The sequence below is a fragment of the Coniosporium apollinis genome (assembly GCF_000281105.1).
Source record: "Coniosporium apollinis CBS 100218 chromosome Unknown supercont1.47, whole genome shotgun sequence".
Taxonomy (NCBI): Eukaryota; Fungi; Ascomycota; class Dothideomycetes; genus Coniosporium; species Coniosporium apollinis.
Genome location: NW_006913309.1, coordinates 199,806 through 213,715, shown reverse-complemented (window position 1 = coordinate 213,715; position 13,910 = coordinate 199,806). Strand labels below are relative to the sequence as shown.

Below are 13,910 nucleotides of genomic sequence, written 5' to 3'. Positions count from 1 at the left end.
GTTCGTACCGCACACGCCAGAGCACTAGTTCACAAGCTACAGGGAGGGACTATGGCGGGCACTTTGCTGCACTGGAAAGTCCTGATGAGCTTGTCTCTGATCTCCGGGAGTTCTTCCCTCAGTGGTACACAAATGAGCCGTCACGCTCGTAGACCCTTGAACGCACAGCCTGGAGGACGAGCTCACAGAAGAACAAGCACGAAATCACGTTTGCATAGTAGATATGCCTAAGGTTGTCGTGTGACTGGGGTAGCATGCAGCCGCAATGACCACGGTGATATGAGCCAAGCAGCTACGTGAGTCCGTTAACTATGCCATTTTGACCCTCCGACTTGTTGACGACAGAACGCCCGGTAAGCCAGTGCTCATATGGGTTTGGGTAAAACAGTCGATCGTCCTTCAACGCCTCCGCCGCATGGCAAGCCCAGTACGGATCTCTCAACATCGCCCTTCCGATAGTAACCATATCCGCCACGTTGCTCTTCACGATCTCGTTTGCTTCTTCGGGGGTTTCAATCCCAAAATTTGCACCTGTAGCAATTCCAGCCTCTTCACGGACACGCTTGATCAGCAGGACATGCATCAGTGGAGAAAGCTGCCGATTGAGCTTGAAGTGCCCGATGCCGCCGGAGCTGCCATCCACAAGATCCACGCCGGCTTGCTGGAGTTTCGACGATAGGGCAACTGCCTCTTCGAATGTCCAGCCACCTTCGACCCAATCCGAGAGCGCAATGCGGGCAAAAAGAGGTTTGTGTGGAGGCCACACCTCACGCACCGCCTCTGCCGTTTCAAGCAGGAAGCGGATCCGGTTGTCAAATGAGCCGCCGTACTCGTCGTCCCGTTGGTTGGAGAGTGGAGAGTAGAACTGTTGGAAGACGTAGCCCCAAGCCGCGTGAAACTCAACAACGTCCGCGCCGAGCTTGTCTGCACGAAGAGCAGCATCAACAAAGCCTTGCTGAACCCGTCGAATGTCGCCGATGGACATCTCCGTGCGAACCTGGCCGCGAGTGCCCCCATAGGCAATCGGCGAGGGCCCAAACGTCTGCCACGGTCGTTCATTTGGGCCCAGAGCCCTTCCTTCACCGAGCGGCTGCCCTCCGCGCCAAGGAATGGTTGTCGATCCCTTCCGCCCCGAATACCCGAGCTGGAAACCAAAGGCGGCGCCCTGAGCATGTACAAAGTCGGCAATGCGCGCGAGCGGCTTGATGTGCTCATCGGACCACAAGCCAAGGTCACCTGCGGAGATCCGGCCTTCCTCGAGCACGGCCGTGTCTTCTGTGAGGATCAATCCGGCACCACCTACGGCACGGGATCCAAGGTGCACGAAGTGCCAATCGTTGGGAAATCCATTTGTGGCAGAGTACATGCACATTGGAGACAGCATAGTCCTGTTGCGGATGGTTATACCGCGGATTGTAATGGGATCGAATAACGACGCCATGCTGAGACGCGCTGGAGAGTGAAGGCGGATCTATTGGCCCATTGACTTGATTGTGAAGTAGCGAACAAGGATAGCGAGAGAGGGCAGACCAAATGATAATAAATATACCCTATGCTTTCTGATTTTAAAAGTCCGAAGTCTTGAGAGATGGCGCTTATTCAGCCGATGCATGTCGCTGACACTGCTGACTCAGGGGTTAAGAAGTGTCACAGTACGGGCCACTGTAGCGAGGAAAGTAGTTTAGTTGTGCATGTTCCTCCTGCAGAGGAACGACAACTTGTGATGCTAGATAACCAAGCGAGCTTTTCCAGAACCTGATCTACGCAACACCTTGAGCCGCCATCCTTGTCCCTGCATCGGTGTCAAAGCACACTAATCGACACATCGCTCAGCGTGATAGATCATCCGTCGCAACAACAGTCAGGGTCCACGTTGTTAGCCGTGGACACCGAGCGGAAAGCTGCAAAATCAGCGTGGTTTGGCATCCGCCCGCCGTGCTCTGATCCCAAACATTTTCACGGACAGAGAAGGCGTACAAATATACATATAGCTCCCAGCTCCTAGACAGGCCTGTATTCTGTCTTCCTTGTTCACCTCGTGGCCAATCATGTATCTACCAATCCTATGGTTTCTATTCCTCCAGCTTTGCTTTGCTTTAACTGTCCCCAAGAAGCCTTCTTCAGATGTCATCAAGCCAGCTGTAGATCCTGCGAAATCTCTCGAAAGGAAGTCATATCGAAGTCGATATTGGAGCTGTACCGCTTGCGTCAGTAAAGACTTTAAAGCCTACGATTGGTCTCCCAAGCCTGCTGACACCGCAGAAAGTGTGCCGGACTGTCCACTCTTTTCCCCGGTAAAGTCAAGTACTTTAACGATACCGTGTATGCTGAGCAGCAGCAATCATACTGGTCACAGCAGCAGCAGCAGACGTATCCTGTGTGCAGATTCACTCCGGCTGAGGCGCGCGAGGTATCGGCTGCCATTCACTTGGTACGCGCTACCCAATGTCGATTTGCAGTAAAGAGCGGTGGCCACGCTTCCTTTGAGGGCGGCTCGAACATTCAGAATGGCCTTGCAATAGACTTAAGCGGACTGTCGGCCTTGAAGCTCTCGAACGACAGCTCCATCCTGTGTGTAGGCCCTGGTAACCGATGGGAGGATGTGTATGCTTTCCTCGACCCGCTGGACCTTTCAGTTGTTGGTGGCAGGAATGGAGATGTTGGCGTCGGAGGGCTGACGCTCGGCGGCGGCATCTCGTATTTTTCAGGCTTCTATGGTAACATTTCGCTATTCCTCCCTTGTAAGACTGCTCTACATCCGCTCGCTAACTTCAACAGGGTGGGCTCTAGACAATGTTGCAAATTATGAGGTCTGACACAATGCATACCGACCAAGCAGAGGCTGACGGACAGTCAGGTTATCATCGCTAACGGGTCGATTGTCAACGCTAGCCTTACGTCACATCCTGACCTGTACTTTGCGTTGCGCGGAGGAGGAAATAACTTTGGTATCATCACCAGATTTGACTTTGAGACCTTCCCGCACGGTGATATGTGGGGTGGCCAGATCTTTTACCCATTCTCAACCAATCAGTCACAATTCGAGGCGTTCTACTGGTGGGCTGAAAACGCCAACTTAGACGCAAACGGTGCACTCATCCTTGCAGCCGCCAGTGTTCCAGGGTACGGGTCGTTCTTCTCAAACGGCTTTGTGTACGCCTGGCCTGTGATGAGTCCGCCATTATTCGACAACTTCACTGCCATTACAAATTTCTCATCAACCGCCCGCTTGACACGGCTACCTGATCTCGTTGCTGAGTTGACAGGCTCGCAGCCCCCTGGGTTTCGGTATGCGCCACTTGCTCAGCCGAACTAGCACCACTGTTGATTGTGTATCCAGGCAGGTTTATATTACCGCGACTTTCAAGAATGATATCCAAATGATGAGTGATATCTTCAAGATCTGGAACGACGCTGTCCAGCCTATTTTTGAAGACATTGCTGGTTTCGTCCCTGCCCTGGCATTTCAGCCTATCACTGCGAAGATCATCGAAAACTTCAGCAAGAATGGTGGTAATGCGCTGGGTATCAGTCCGGAAGACGGCTCCCTCACGTGTAGGACAAGTAGCCTTATCGTAAGGGATCTGTGCTGATTGTTCGCTCGATAGTATGGAACATGGACTTTCAATGGAGCGACAGAAGGAACGACTCTATCGTACTTGACATGATTCAGAACATCATCGCCGAGGGGAACGCAGTCGCCAAGTCTTGTGGGCTGTTTCACCGATACATCTATCAAAATTATGCATACATCACTCAGGATGTGTTCGCCGGGTACGGCGAGGAAAATAAGGCCAGACTTCTCCGGATTTAGAAGATGTATGATCCGCAGAAAATCTTTGTGAAGTTGCAGCCCATTCTGATATCTTTCTCGCTGCTTGCCTCGGTCGCGACTTCACAACGTCTCACCTTGATAATCTCGCAATTCATTAAGCGCAAACTGTTAAACGCGTAGCTTATTTAACTCGCGGGAACTGCCTCCTGCGCGCCTGTATGTGGGTTCCAGTTGATGTTCGTTGGTTGCGGTTGAACCCCAAGCTGCCCAAACGCTGAAGCGGTCTTAAGTTTAGTGAAACTGAAGAAACACGGGTTCTTCTAGACTTGCAGAGGTTGTTCTCGATTAATGCATATATCTACTGTCATGTTAAGAAGTTCTGACGCGATGTCACGAACAACGGCCGGTGGGGTGCGGAACAGGAACGATCAGTGCCAAGCATCACGTGTAAGACTGATCACTGAGAGAACGCCAAGAATGTAATTAGGGTGATCTGGGCGTCGGCGCCGGGCGCTCAAACAAGTATATAGGCGGCACTGTTTCTCGTTCGTTAGAACGGTGAGCTCAACTCAAATAAAAATCTAGCATTCTTTGTAGCTTGGAATAATCTCGCTTGTGATATCGATCCTCACCTTGTTGACAATACCTTGGCACTGCTCCCTTTCTCCTTAATCAGGACCCCAACCGTTACAGACCTACTTGCATGCTATTTGCAGTCCGTCCTGCGCTAGAATTATAACACAATACTATTCAATCTACCTGCCTAGCTGTGTTTTGCAATTTGCTAGCGTCTCTTCAGCTGTATATGACACAGGAACGGCTCTGTTAGATTATCTATATATTCCTCTCCGAATTGGGTTCGAAGGTAATCGATCTTGTACCAGTATTTTTTCTCGTCATCTGGCCAGTCCGCATCTTCTAGATAGTGGTTTACACAGACGTAGTCGACCGATTTTCCCGCATATATATGGACACCGCTAATGCTTAAGTTTGCGAGGTTTCTCCCTTCTAGGTACTCTTTATCTCCGAGTAGGAGGATCTCTGCTGGGGGACGACACCTAGGACACACTTCTATATCTCGTCTGTATTCGAAGTGGAAAGCGTGTTTACTATAATGCGCTGGCCAGACGGACTGGAAGGCGGCGTAACTATCTCTACAGATAATATAGTCTCCCCCTAGCTCTAGCTATATGCGCCATTCTTCTGCGAAGGTGTCGGTCGCGATAACTAGAGACAGAACCTCGTCATCCTTTAAAACGAACTAATTATTAAGTTTTTCTTGGTCTGCAAGATTCTCGATGGCTCGTCGATAGCTGGCTGGGTCCAAGAGTTTCACCAATTGTAGACGCTTCGCCACTTCTATTACTATAAGCGTATCCTAGAAGTGATAGAACTCTCCGAATAGGGCTATACTAAAGAGCGCCCTAATAAAGCCTTCAATAGAGAGCCTTTAACTAACTCTTATATAGTAGGTATAAGTAAGCGCGGGGGCTATCACTATAATTATTATAGTATATAGCGGTAAAGCGTAAGTGTGTATACACATATAAATGTGCGTGTGGTAGAGTTAGGAGAGGGCGTTAAGGGGTTAGCAGGTTTAATGGTTTTAAACTATAGTATAAGTGGTCCAGCCAGCGGGTCAGGGCTCGGGGCTGCGGGGGGTTTTTTTTTCCTTAGTTATCATTAATTAGAGGGAAAGAGAGAAAGAGTAAGCGAATTAGAGGGGAAGGAAAGAGAGGAAGGGGGCTGGGTGGGATTGGAAATGCAGTATTCAGTCAGGGATTCAACCAAATCAGGGCCGATTTTTGAAGGCATATCTGTCAGGATATACTTACCCCCTAGAGGCGGTTAAAGGTCTTAATCAAGCAAATTTGCCACCAATATAGTAATGTGGGTCTGCCTTCACTAGGCTGAGTATAACTAAAACGACCAGAGTGGCTTACTTTAGTCGCTCGAGAGGCGAGCTTAGTCGACATCATTTACTCGCCGGACGATAGCTAGCTGGGCCTCTCTGAAGGCTTAAACGGCTTCTGTGGGCTCCAGCGCTTTAATAATGACGACCCGTGATATGCTCGCCACGTCTGTGGAAGATACCAGGCAAGTATAATAAAGTATAATAATATTCTCTACTCCGATCGGTGCCACTTTCACCGCACCAAACTGCCTCCCATATTTAGAGACCTCAGTCAATCTGCATTGGCGTAGTGGTGCGGGACGTATACCGCTCGGCCAAGATTGATTCGTACTTAGAAGGTAGGAATACCTTGAACCCAAGACTAAGGCTTCGATTCCCAGCAAACAGCTCAAGCACCTTTCCAATTACTTCGTCCGTTTCCGTGCTAATTCAAGTAAGTGATCTTGGCCGCTCGTGAATCTGGGGAGATAATCACCGTCCGCTCTTAAAGTCTTTCATAATATCCAAGAACTCGTTGTACACATCTGGCTGGTCGGCATACTGGGCCTTTATTTGGTCAAGGTAGCTCAGCGCATCCTAGAGGCGCCTGGTTAAGTGAGGATCCTATATGCTCTTGCGAGAGTTCCTATACCTTCATGACTGATCCCACGCTCCGATCGTGCCGACTGTCTGCCGGTGAGTGAGGCTGGCGTTGGATGATATGGAGATTAGATGAATGTCCTTAGAAGCCAAATCACGGTATCGCGTGGGCCTTCAGATTCCCCAGGCCTGTAGTCAGAGACAGGAGGGAGCGGAGTATTATACGACGCAGTGATTTATCCGGCGGAATAAAGCCAGTGCTAACGCCGAGAGGCAGAGTCAGCGGAAGTTGTGAGAGGGGCTAGCAGGTGGGGCGCGCCGCGAGCTGACGCGTCTATATTTGCGGTTCGTCACTTGATGCTGCAAAGCCGTAAGGCAGCAAGATTGTAAATTGTACATTACTCTAGATTCGAACACATCGAGTCTACCTCAGGTGATTAATAACTTTTCATTCGCTGCTACTATTAGCTCGCTAAGTTAAGCGATCGTCTATTACTATACCACCACTAAAAGTTAAGTGACACGGGCACGTAATTGGAGCTAGGCAGCCGTCGCCTTTATAGCGATTATTTATTATTTCTTATATAGCCTAAATACGCGATGCGTTCCAGCATGGAATACTTAAGTAGTAGAATTCTTATATTTAATAGTACTAATTAGTAAAAATAGGAAAGTTATTAAAGTAATAATTATTTTAGATGCTATTAAAAAATTTCATAAATCAGAAATTTATTTATTATTAGAAGATTAAAATGAAAGAAAAAAAGGAATTATATAAACTTATTATACGTTATAAAATACTCTTAGTGTCTAATAAAAAGAAGATTATTTAAGAGATAAGGTCTTTAACTTACAATTGTTATATAAAGATGAAAAATGCTTACTTTTGTATTATCTAAATAGATTTAAATGTTGGATTTAGATTACCTTAATTATAAATATTTAATTCTTAGATAAATTACAAAAATAGTGCTATAAAATGGAATAAGAATAACTATTAGAATTATAGAAAATCTCTAAAAAAGCGCATGTTACTAGCTATATGCTCCCCACCCCTCTAGCATCCCCTCAGCGAATGCATATGCGCTTCCTCCTCCTCCTACATTATCCAGCACGCCACGCACCCGTCCGCCAGCTCGTCCAACACCTTCCGTACCTGCTGCTATTCCTCTGCCGCCTCCACCTGTGACATCTACCAATCCCTTACCCCTTCCCCGCATCGATCGTAGAGCGCCATATCCATATGCGAGCACTCCGTCTCTTGCCCATCTAGATACCCGCTCATCACCCCTCGCCGGCAGCCGTCCGCCTCGATAAACGCCGCTATCGCCGCCTCGTCGATCATCCATTCCCCCTAACCTCTCCGCTGCGTCGCCCCTTCCTCCACCAGTATCGTCGAGTCTACTGCCTCCCCCGCCTGTCCGGCACGGCCCGACTCTTGCGCGAAGTCGATCATCCCGCACGGCACCCCCACGTGGGAGCACGAACACGATCCCGGGGTAGTCCACCCCCGTGCCCAGCGCCGAAGTCGCCGCTATCAAGCCTCCCTTTTCCAATCACGCTACCGACACGCAATCACTGCTGCTGCCCCAAACGCACGCGCTCCGTCAACTCTCTGTCCTCAATCGCGGTCCGGATGCTGACTGCCTCACCGTAAAACTGCCTCCACGCTCCCTCGCTGCTCATGCTGACTGCCACGGGGCTGCCTGCCCCTTGTTTGGTCGGCGTAGTCGAGAGTCCTCTTCTACCAGCAGCAGTGAACAAGTGCTCGTGCCAGAAGAGTATGGCCATAAAGTCACCACAATCGACTTGAACGACTTGGAGTCCAGCGCCGGCAAGGTGGGCGCGAGATTCTTAATCGGTATATAGTCCATTACAAGGTCGGCTTAGCTATAGCGATTGCGACACCGTTTTTTGCCCAGCGGCCACCCTTTACGGAAAGCAGAATGTGCTGGAAGCGATTTAGAGGATGTAGAAGTACACTTAATGCCTAATAGCTGTGGGCAACAAGGCGTACAAAAGTATGAAACGCCTGGTTTGAGTGGCTTCTCTTCCCTAAGAAGTGGGTAGCAGCACGACCATATCTTAGCTTTCTCTGCAGCGAGAAAGAAAAGACGCAGCTGGCGGGCCCGCTTCCAAGGGAACGTAGCCTGCCGAGAAAGTTGTACACCCCCACTATCTTCGTCTAGGCACTTTTGTGCGGCGTTTATGCAACTCTGACCAGGGAGTAGAGACAATGATGCCCCTGAGGCAGCCAGCGTGTAAAGGTTACCTACCAGTCTTTCGCGGAGGGAAGCCACCGTAGTAGTCATCATAGCCGCCTGATTCAACTCAGAGTCACCGCTCATTGGTAGTGGATTCTAGAGAGAGGCCGGCGCCCCCTCCTTGTCGTCAAACAAATGGAACCCCCTGTTGTAGTCCAGGTAGTGGCTGGCCGGTGCTGATTGCTTGATTGCTGGCTGTAGCTTAACGAGGGCGCGTTCTGTGTGTTCTACTGTGGTAGCCTTGTTGCCTTGCAATCTCCCCTTCAATACAATGAACCCCTCAAATACGTTATCCATATGCTTGCTTGGCCCAGCGTGCCCAGGTGGGTGCTCCAGGGCTGGAGATCACGCTATGACGACCGATCCGCCAGCGAATGCACCTGACAGGGAGGACCAATCCAAGGCGCTAGTGGATCTGAGCTGGGGCATGTACAGATAAAATGGTTCTCCAGCGTGGATGTTTGATTGGACGAGGCTTGAACGTGATGAGTAGTCAGCTTGAGATTAACCACCTCTGCGAGCACTTGATAGCCCCTCAGCCGAGTGCACACGTGTAGAATAACGCCACGCCACTCGACGGGTTGCCTGATGCGCTTGCCGCCAGGCGAAACGGCTTGCACCCAGGGGCGAAATGGGTTGCACCCGGGTGCAAAGAATTATATGAGAAAGCGGGCATTTTAGTTTCGCAACCGGGTGCAAGGTAACCCTATAGCTAAGGCACGGTTTTCAGATAAAGAATCTCTAAATCCTGTATTCACCAATCGCATGCGGCCGCGTAGAAATCACCTCCCCGTTCGGGAGTCCGATTAGTCTACAGCGTTCCGCACTCCTCGAGTGGATGCGCGAAGGCTGGGAAGAAGGCGCCGCGTATAGTAATATCACGGGCTGGAATCACAGGCTGAATATGTGAAGGACGGAGAAGGCACGATCACAGGCGGAAGACACGAAAGACAGGTAAGGTAGGATCAAGAGCGGAAGGTGCGAAGGGCGTCAGAGAATGCAGGGCGGAGTAAGATCACGGCTAGCAGATAAGGCGAATAGCTATCGTAGAGGGAACAATTGAACGAGGAGCAGAGCGCGATACGGAAAGACTGGCGGGATGCTAGGTGGCGGGCTTACGGGCAAGGGTAAGGTTAGATAGAACGCAGAGAGCGGAGCGCAATCGCGAGTAATATAATAGACTATAGAGCAGAAGGTAGCGGAGTGGGATAACAGGGTGGGATGCTGGAGCTAGTTTTCGGGGAGGATATAGTAGGCGCACCACGATAAGTAGACAAGACGATGCAGATGTCGTGAGGAAGGCCGAGATTTCGCTTTCAGGGAAGGGGACTGAACCTCGGAAATGGACTCGCGCGATAGATACGGCGCGGTGCAGACGCGGATGGTAATAGAGAGAGCGGTGGGCGATAGGAAGGCGAGGGATCTCGGGGAAGCCGGACGGCGGCAGAGATGGCCTATAGCGAGGGAGAGAAGTCACCGCGGAGTAAGACGGCGAGCTGTAGCGGTAAGGATAGTAACGTCACGATTCCTATGTACAGCAGACAATAAATGGAAGGCAGACGCCGAGTGTATACATGAAACCCCTATTACCTAGCAGTTGAAGGCATCTGACGAGGACACTTAACACCGAGCGGATAGGATCATGCGGCCTTGACAAGGGTTCTCGGGCTGAGAGACCGGGCTATTAAGTATGGAGAAGGTCGGGCGCAAGGGCGTCGCGGACTTTGGCGCGTTCGGTGATAGGTCCCGACGGGGGAGGACTGCGGATGGTGGTTGCGGGGAGAAGGTAACCGTTTGTTAGATATGGACATTGGCGAACAGCGAACTTGGCTTGGTGGCGTAGAGGCGGGGTCGTGGAGGCGGGCACTTGGAAGCGGGACTTTAGAGGCGGGACGGTGAAGGCGGCAGCTCGTGAATGCGAACTCTTTAGAGGCGGAGACTCCGATGGACACACCGCGCACATGAGTGCCGAAGCTTTCGCTGGCGGACGACGGCATGCGGAGGCGGAGGCATTGCGCGGAGAGAGAACACCACGCGAGGGTGATCAGGCCATCGGCGGAGAGAAGATCTGGATTGTTAGCAAATCATGAGGGGAGGTCGAGCTGCATGCTGAACACAGCAGGGGGTGAGCTCGCGGAGGCGACACAGCTGAGGGCTACCGATGTAAAGCGAGGCACGTACGCCCAATCGGCGGGGAATGGAACTTAACAAGTTGGGAGAGCAGCAGCGAGAGTCGCATATGAACAGTGGCGGCTTCATGCGGGCACTGCGCACGTGAGTGACATGCCGGCCCGCAGAGGGTGAAACAGGACTAAGAGTCTGCCTTTACGATGGCCTATCACTTGTGAAGATGATTAGGTTGGATGAGATGGAGGGGGTCCGGTGCCATGCTGCACGCAAGGGAGCTGAGAGTTACCGAGCTTTTGATAGACGCGATAATGCGGGAACGCTCGGCGTGTAGGTGGCCCACGTACAAATGCGGAGAAAGCAGAGGATGTCTTGCATGAGGACCACGCCGCGCCGCTCTTACCCGAGGGGCCTGCTACAGATCGACGCTATGGTCAGAAGGGCGAGAGATCGAGAAGAGGACGCGGACATATGAGAATGGAGTGAGAAAATGGTGAGGCGCGGCACGACACCGAGGGGAATAGCAGGCGCTGTAAGATTTCCGGAGTTCAGGCTGGAAAGGGGACTCTGGAATGCGGTGCGGGAACGGCCGCCATCTGATGCTTCAATGCAGCCTAGGAGATGACGAGCTGGCGCGGAAACGGACTAGGGATTGGCTGGCGGCTCCAAGGAAGATTGGCAGAGCGGATACGAGGGAGGCAGGAAGCTCAAACTCGTGGGTAGACTGCGCGGGTGAGAATCTACGAGCGTGCACCTACGAATCGGACGAGGGTTCGATGAACGTGGGTATCTCTACGGGTAAGATATGTCAGCAAGGCTTTGTGACGGAGGTCCGGTGGGCAACCCTTGCAGGCCGAGATGTTGAAGGTCACATGACCATGTAGATGTAGGGGAGATGGGCTTACGCCGTGCCGACCTGGCCTTGATGATGGTTACGTTTCGAGGCTGATCTGACAGTGACCTGCTTGACACCACGGAAGAGACCTTTGAGACTTGGTGACTCTACAATCTGACGGGATTTTGCGGCCCGGGCTGGTCGAGCTGGCCTGGCGCTACGGACAAGCATCTGCGGATAGCATCCTACGGATAAATCATGTGGGCATGATATGCAAAGGGGAACCTATGGACGGGATTTTGAGGATGGGATACTACGTGTTACGGGCAGGAAGCCGCGGAGAGGATATGCAGACAAAAATCCGCGGACGAAAACCTGCTGACAAGACATGCGGATAATACGTGCGGATGAATCACTGTAGGCGAGATACTAAGGACGGGAGTCTATGCGTTGCGGACAGGAACCCGCGGAGGGGAAACTGCGGATAATACATGCAGAGGGAAGTCTGTGGACGAGAGTTTATGGACGAGAGCCTGAGGACGAGAGTTTAAAGGCGGGCGTCTGCGGGCGGCACCGTTCGATGGACTTCTCCCCACACGAGGGGCTTCACGGACATCCGTATAGAAAGGACTTCGGAGGAGAGTTCATCACTGTCGACGTATGGACGCAGGGCTCTCTTGCTGAAGCCTTCCTCCGCGGAGACGGCACTGAACCACGCGCTGGCAGGTCTCGCATCAAGGCGTCATGTGCGGGGAGGAGGCCTGGGGAAGAGACCTGCACGTAATTTCTCCAGCCGATTACCTGAGCATGACCTCTCTATCGAGCGTGAGCGAATGATTAACGGGTAGAAGCTGCAGGGGGTCAATAGTTAGCCACCCACGGTGATGCCCTACAGAGTGAATTGCCACCCGTGCTGGCTGTAGGGGATGCTTCGCAATGATGCGTTTTGTCTGAACGCCGCGTAGGAGACTGGGTAAATGCATCGCATACGACATCAGGCGACGGCTGTATGTTCAGATTATTAAAGGCGCAGGCAATTTTTGAGTTATGCTCAGTGATTCTTAACTCGCGGCTGAGTGCGGAGGATGCTTAATGTACTTAAGAATAGGCGCTCTGGTGATGAACGCATCCGAGCCGTCGGCTAAGAACGGGGCCTTCAAGTAGGAAGTTGGTCGGAACGGATTGTCTGGATGGCCGGTGTCGGAACGAGAAGTGATCTCAGGGAATGGGCTGGGGACGGCCTGGTAGCGTGGAAGAGACGGTGCAGACGCTACTGTCTAGGTACATCGCGTGTGCTGGTGACCTGGATCGCAGGTGAAGGAGGGCTGCACATGATCACCGCGAGAGGGCGACCGCCAAACTCGAGGATCGAGACATTCGTAACCGGATCTTAGCGCAGAGTTGCGGATTCGTGTTGAAGATTCTTCGCACTCGACAAGATCGGCTCTGCGGGCAGCTCCTTATCAGCATCAGCGCCATTGGATACTTTGACGCACCCTCACCGGCGCAGTAGGTTGTACTATTAGTCAATCATGGCAACAGAAGCTCGAATGGGAACGGCCGCTATTAAGAGTGAGGTGAAGCCGGAGTAAGGCGGGGAGGCGTATACGATGCAAGGTTCAGGTCGACATACAACCCCCAGACTACGGAAAGGCGGGAGGAGAAGCTGGCCGCGATGACGTGGACGCGCGTTGAAGGCTTGACATCATGAATCAGAACATTTTTTACGGGAGACAGCGAGACGGCGATGCCTCTGTAGGCGCTGATGTCATCGAGACGAGATACGTATCCACTGCACCTTAAATATCGCCCCCTCAGCCGTGTATCCTCACCGGGAAGATCCCCAACGGCAGAGTACTCCTATGCATGGCGGTTACCCCGTCTTCCCTTCCAGCACATCCAGCTGCCCGTAAGGGTGACTCCCAGCGGAAGCAAGACCGGCCGCCAGCTCTTCCCCTTGTAATCTTGAGTGATGATCGGCTACTTCATACCCGACTGTGAGCCTCCCAACGCGCTCGGCGCATAGGATTGGCAAACTGCCCAGCATCATGTCCGCGAGTGTGAATGCCGGACTTCGCGGGAATCGTGAAATGTCCACGGGGCCGAGGGGGGTCTGCGGAACGGTGACGGTGAGAGGAGCTGGCACGAGGTTAATGATCAAGAACAGGCCCGGCTTCGTAGCGGAAGACGTACCCCCAGCCGCAGCACGAGGAGTTGCGCAAACTGCCCAGGCGGAGAGCCACGTACGACGATTCCTGGGGCAGGATACAACAAAGTGGGACTGCGGAGCCAGCAGCAGACCAATTAGGCCCCGTTGGAAATGGCAGCTTCAGGAAGCCACCTTGAGAGAATAGACTCAAGAGCGTCTCGAATTCTCAATCAAATCACGTGCTCTCGGCTCTCACGCTCAGAGAT

The 13,910-nt window shown here is 52.0% G+C and overlaps 2 protein-coding genes across 2 annotated transcripts; one reads left to right on the top strand and one right to left on the bottom strand.

The window, feature by feature from the left end:
• Nucleotides 1–292: 292 nt before the first annotated feature.
• Nucleotides 293–1,441, bottom strand: W97_08000 (uncharacterized protein; the record flags this gene model as incomplete). Its single annotated transcript, XM_007785869.1, has 1 exon — nt 293–1,441. The coding sequence occupies one exon, from the start codon at nt 1,439–1,441 to the stop codon at nt 293–295; it is 1,149 nt and encodes a 382-aa protein (XP_007784059.1).
• A 607-nt stretch (nt 1,442–2,048) lies between these two features.
• Nucleotides 2,049–3,814, top strand: W97_07999 (uncharacterized protein; the record flags this gene model as incomplete). Its single annotated transcript, XM_007785868.1, has 6 exons — nt 2,049–2,207; nt 2,267–2,717; nt 2,779–2,810; nt 2,858–3,288; nt 3,341–3,555; nt 3,609–3,814. 6 exons carry the CDS (start codon nt 2,049–2,051, stop codon nt 3,812–3,814), a joined length of 1,494 nt encoding a protein of 497 aa, XP_007784058.1.
• Between the last annotated feature and the right edge of the window lie 10,096 nt (nt 3,815–13,910).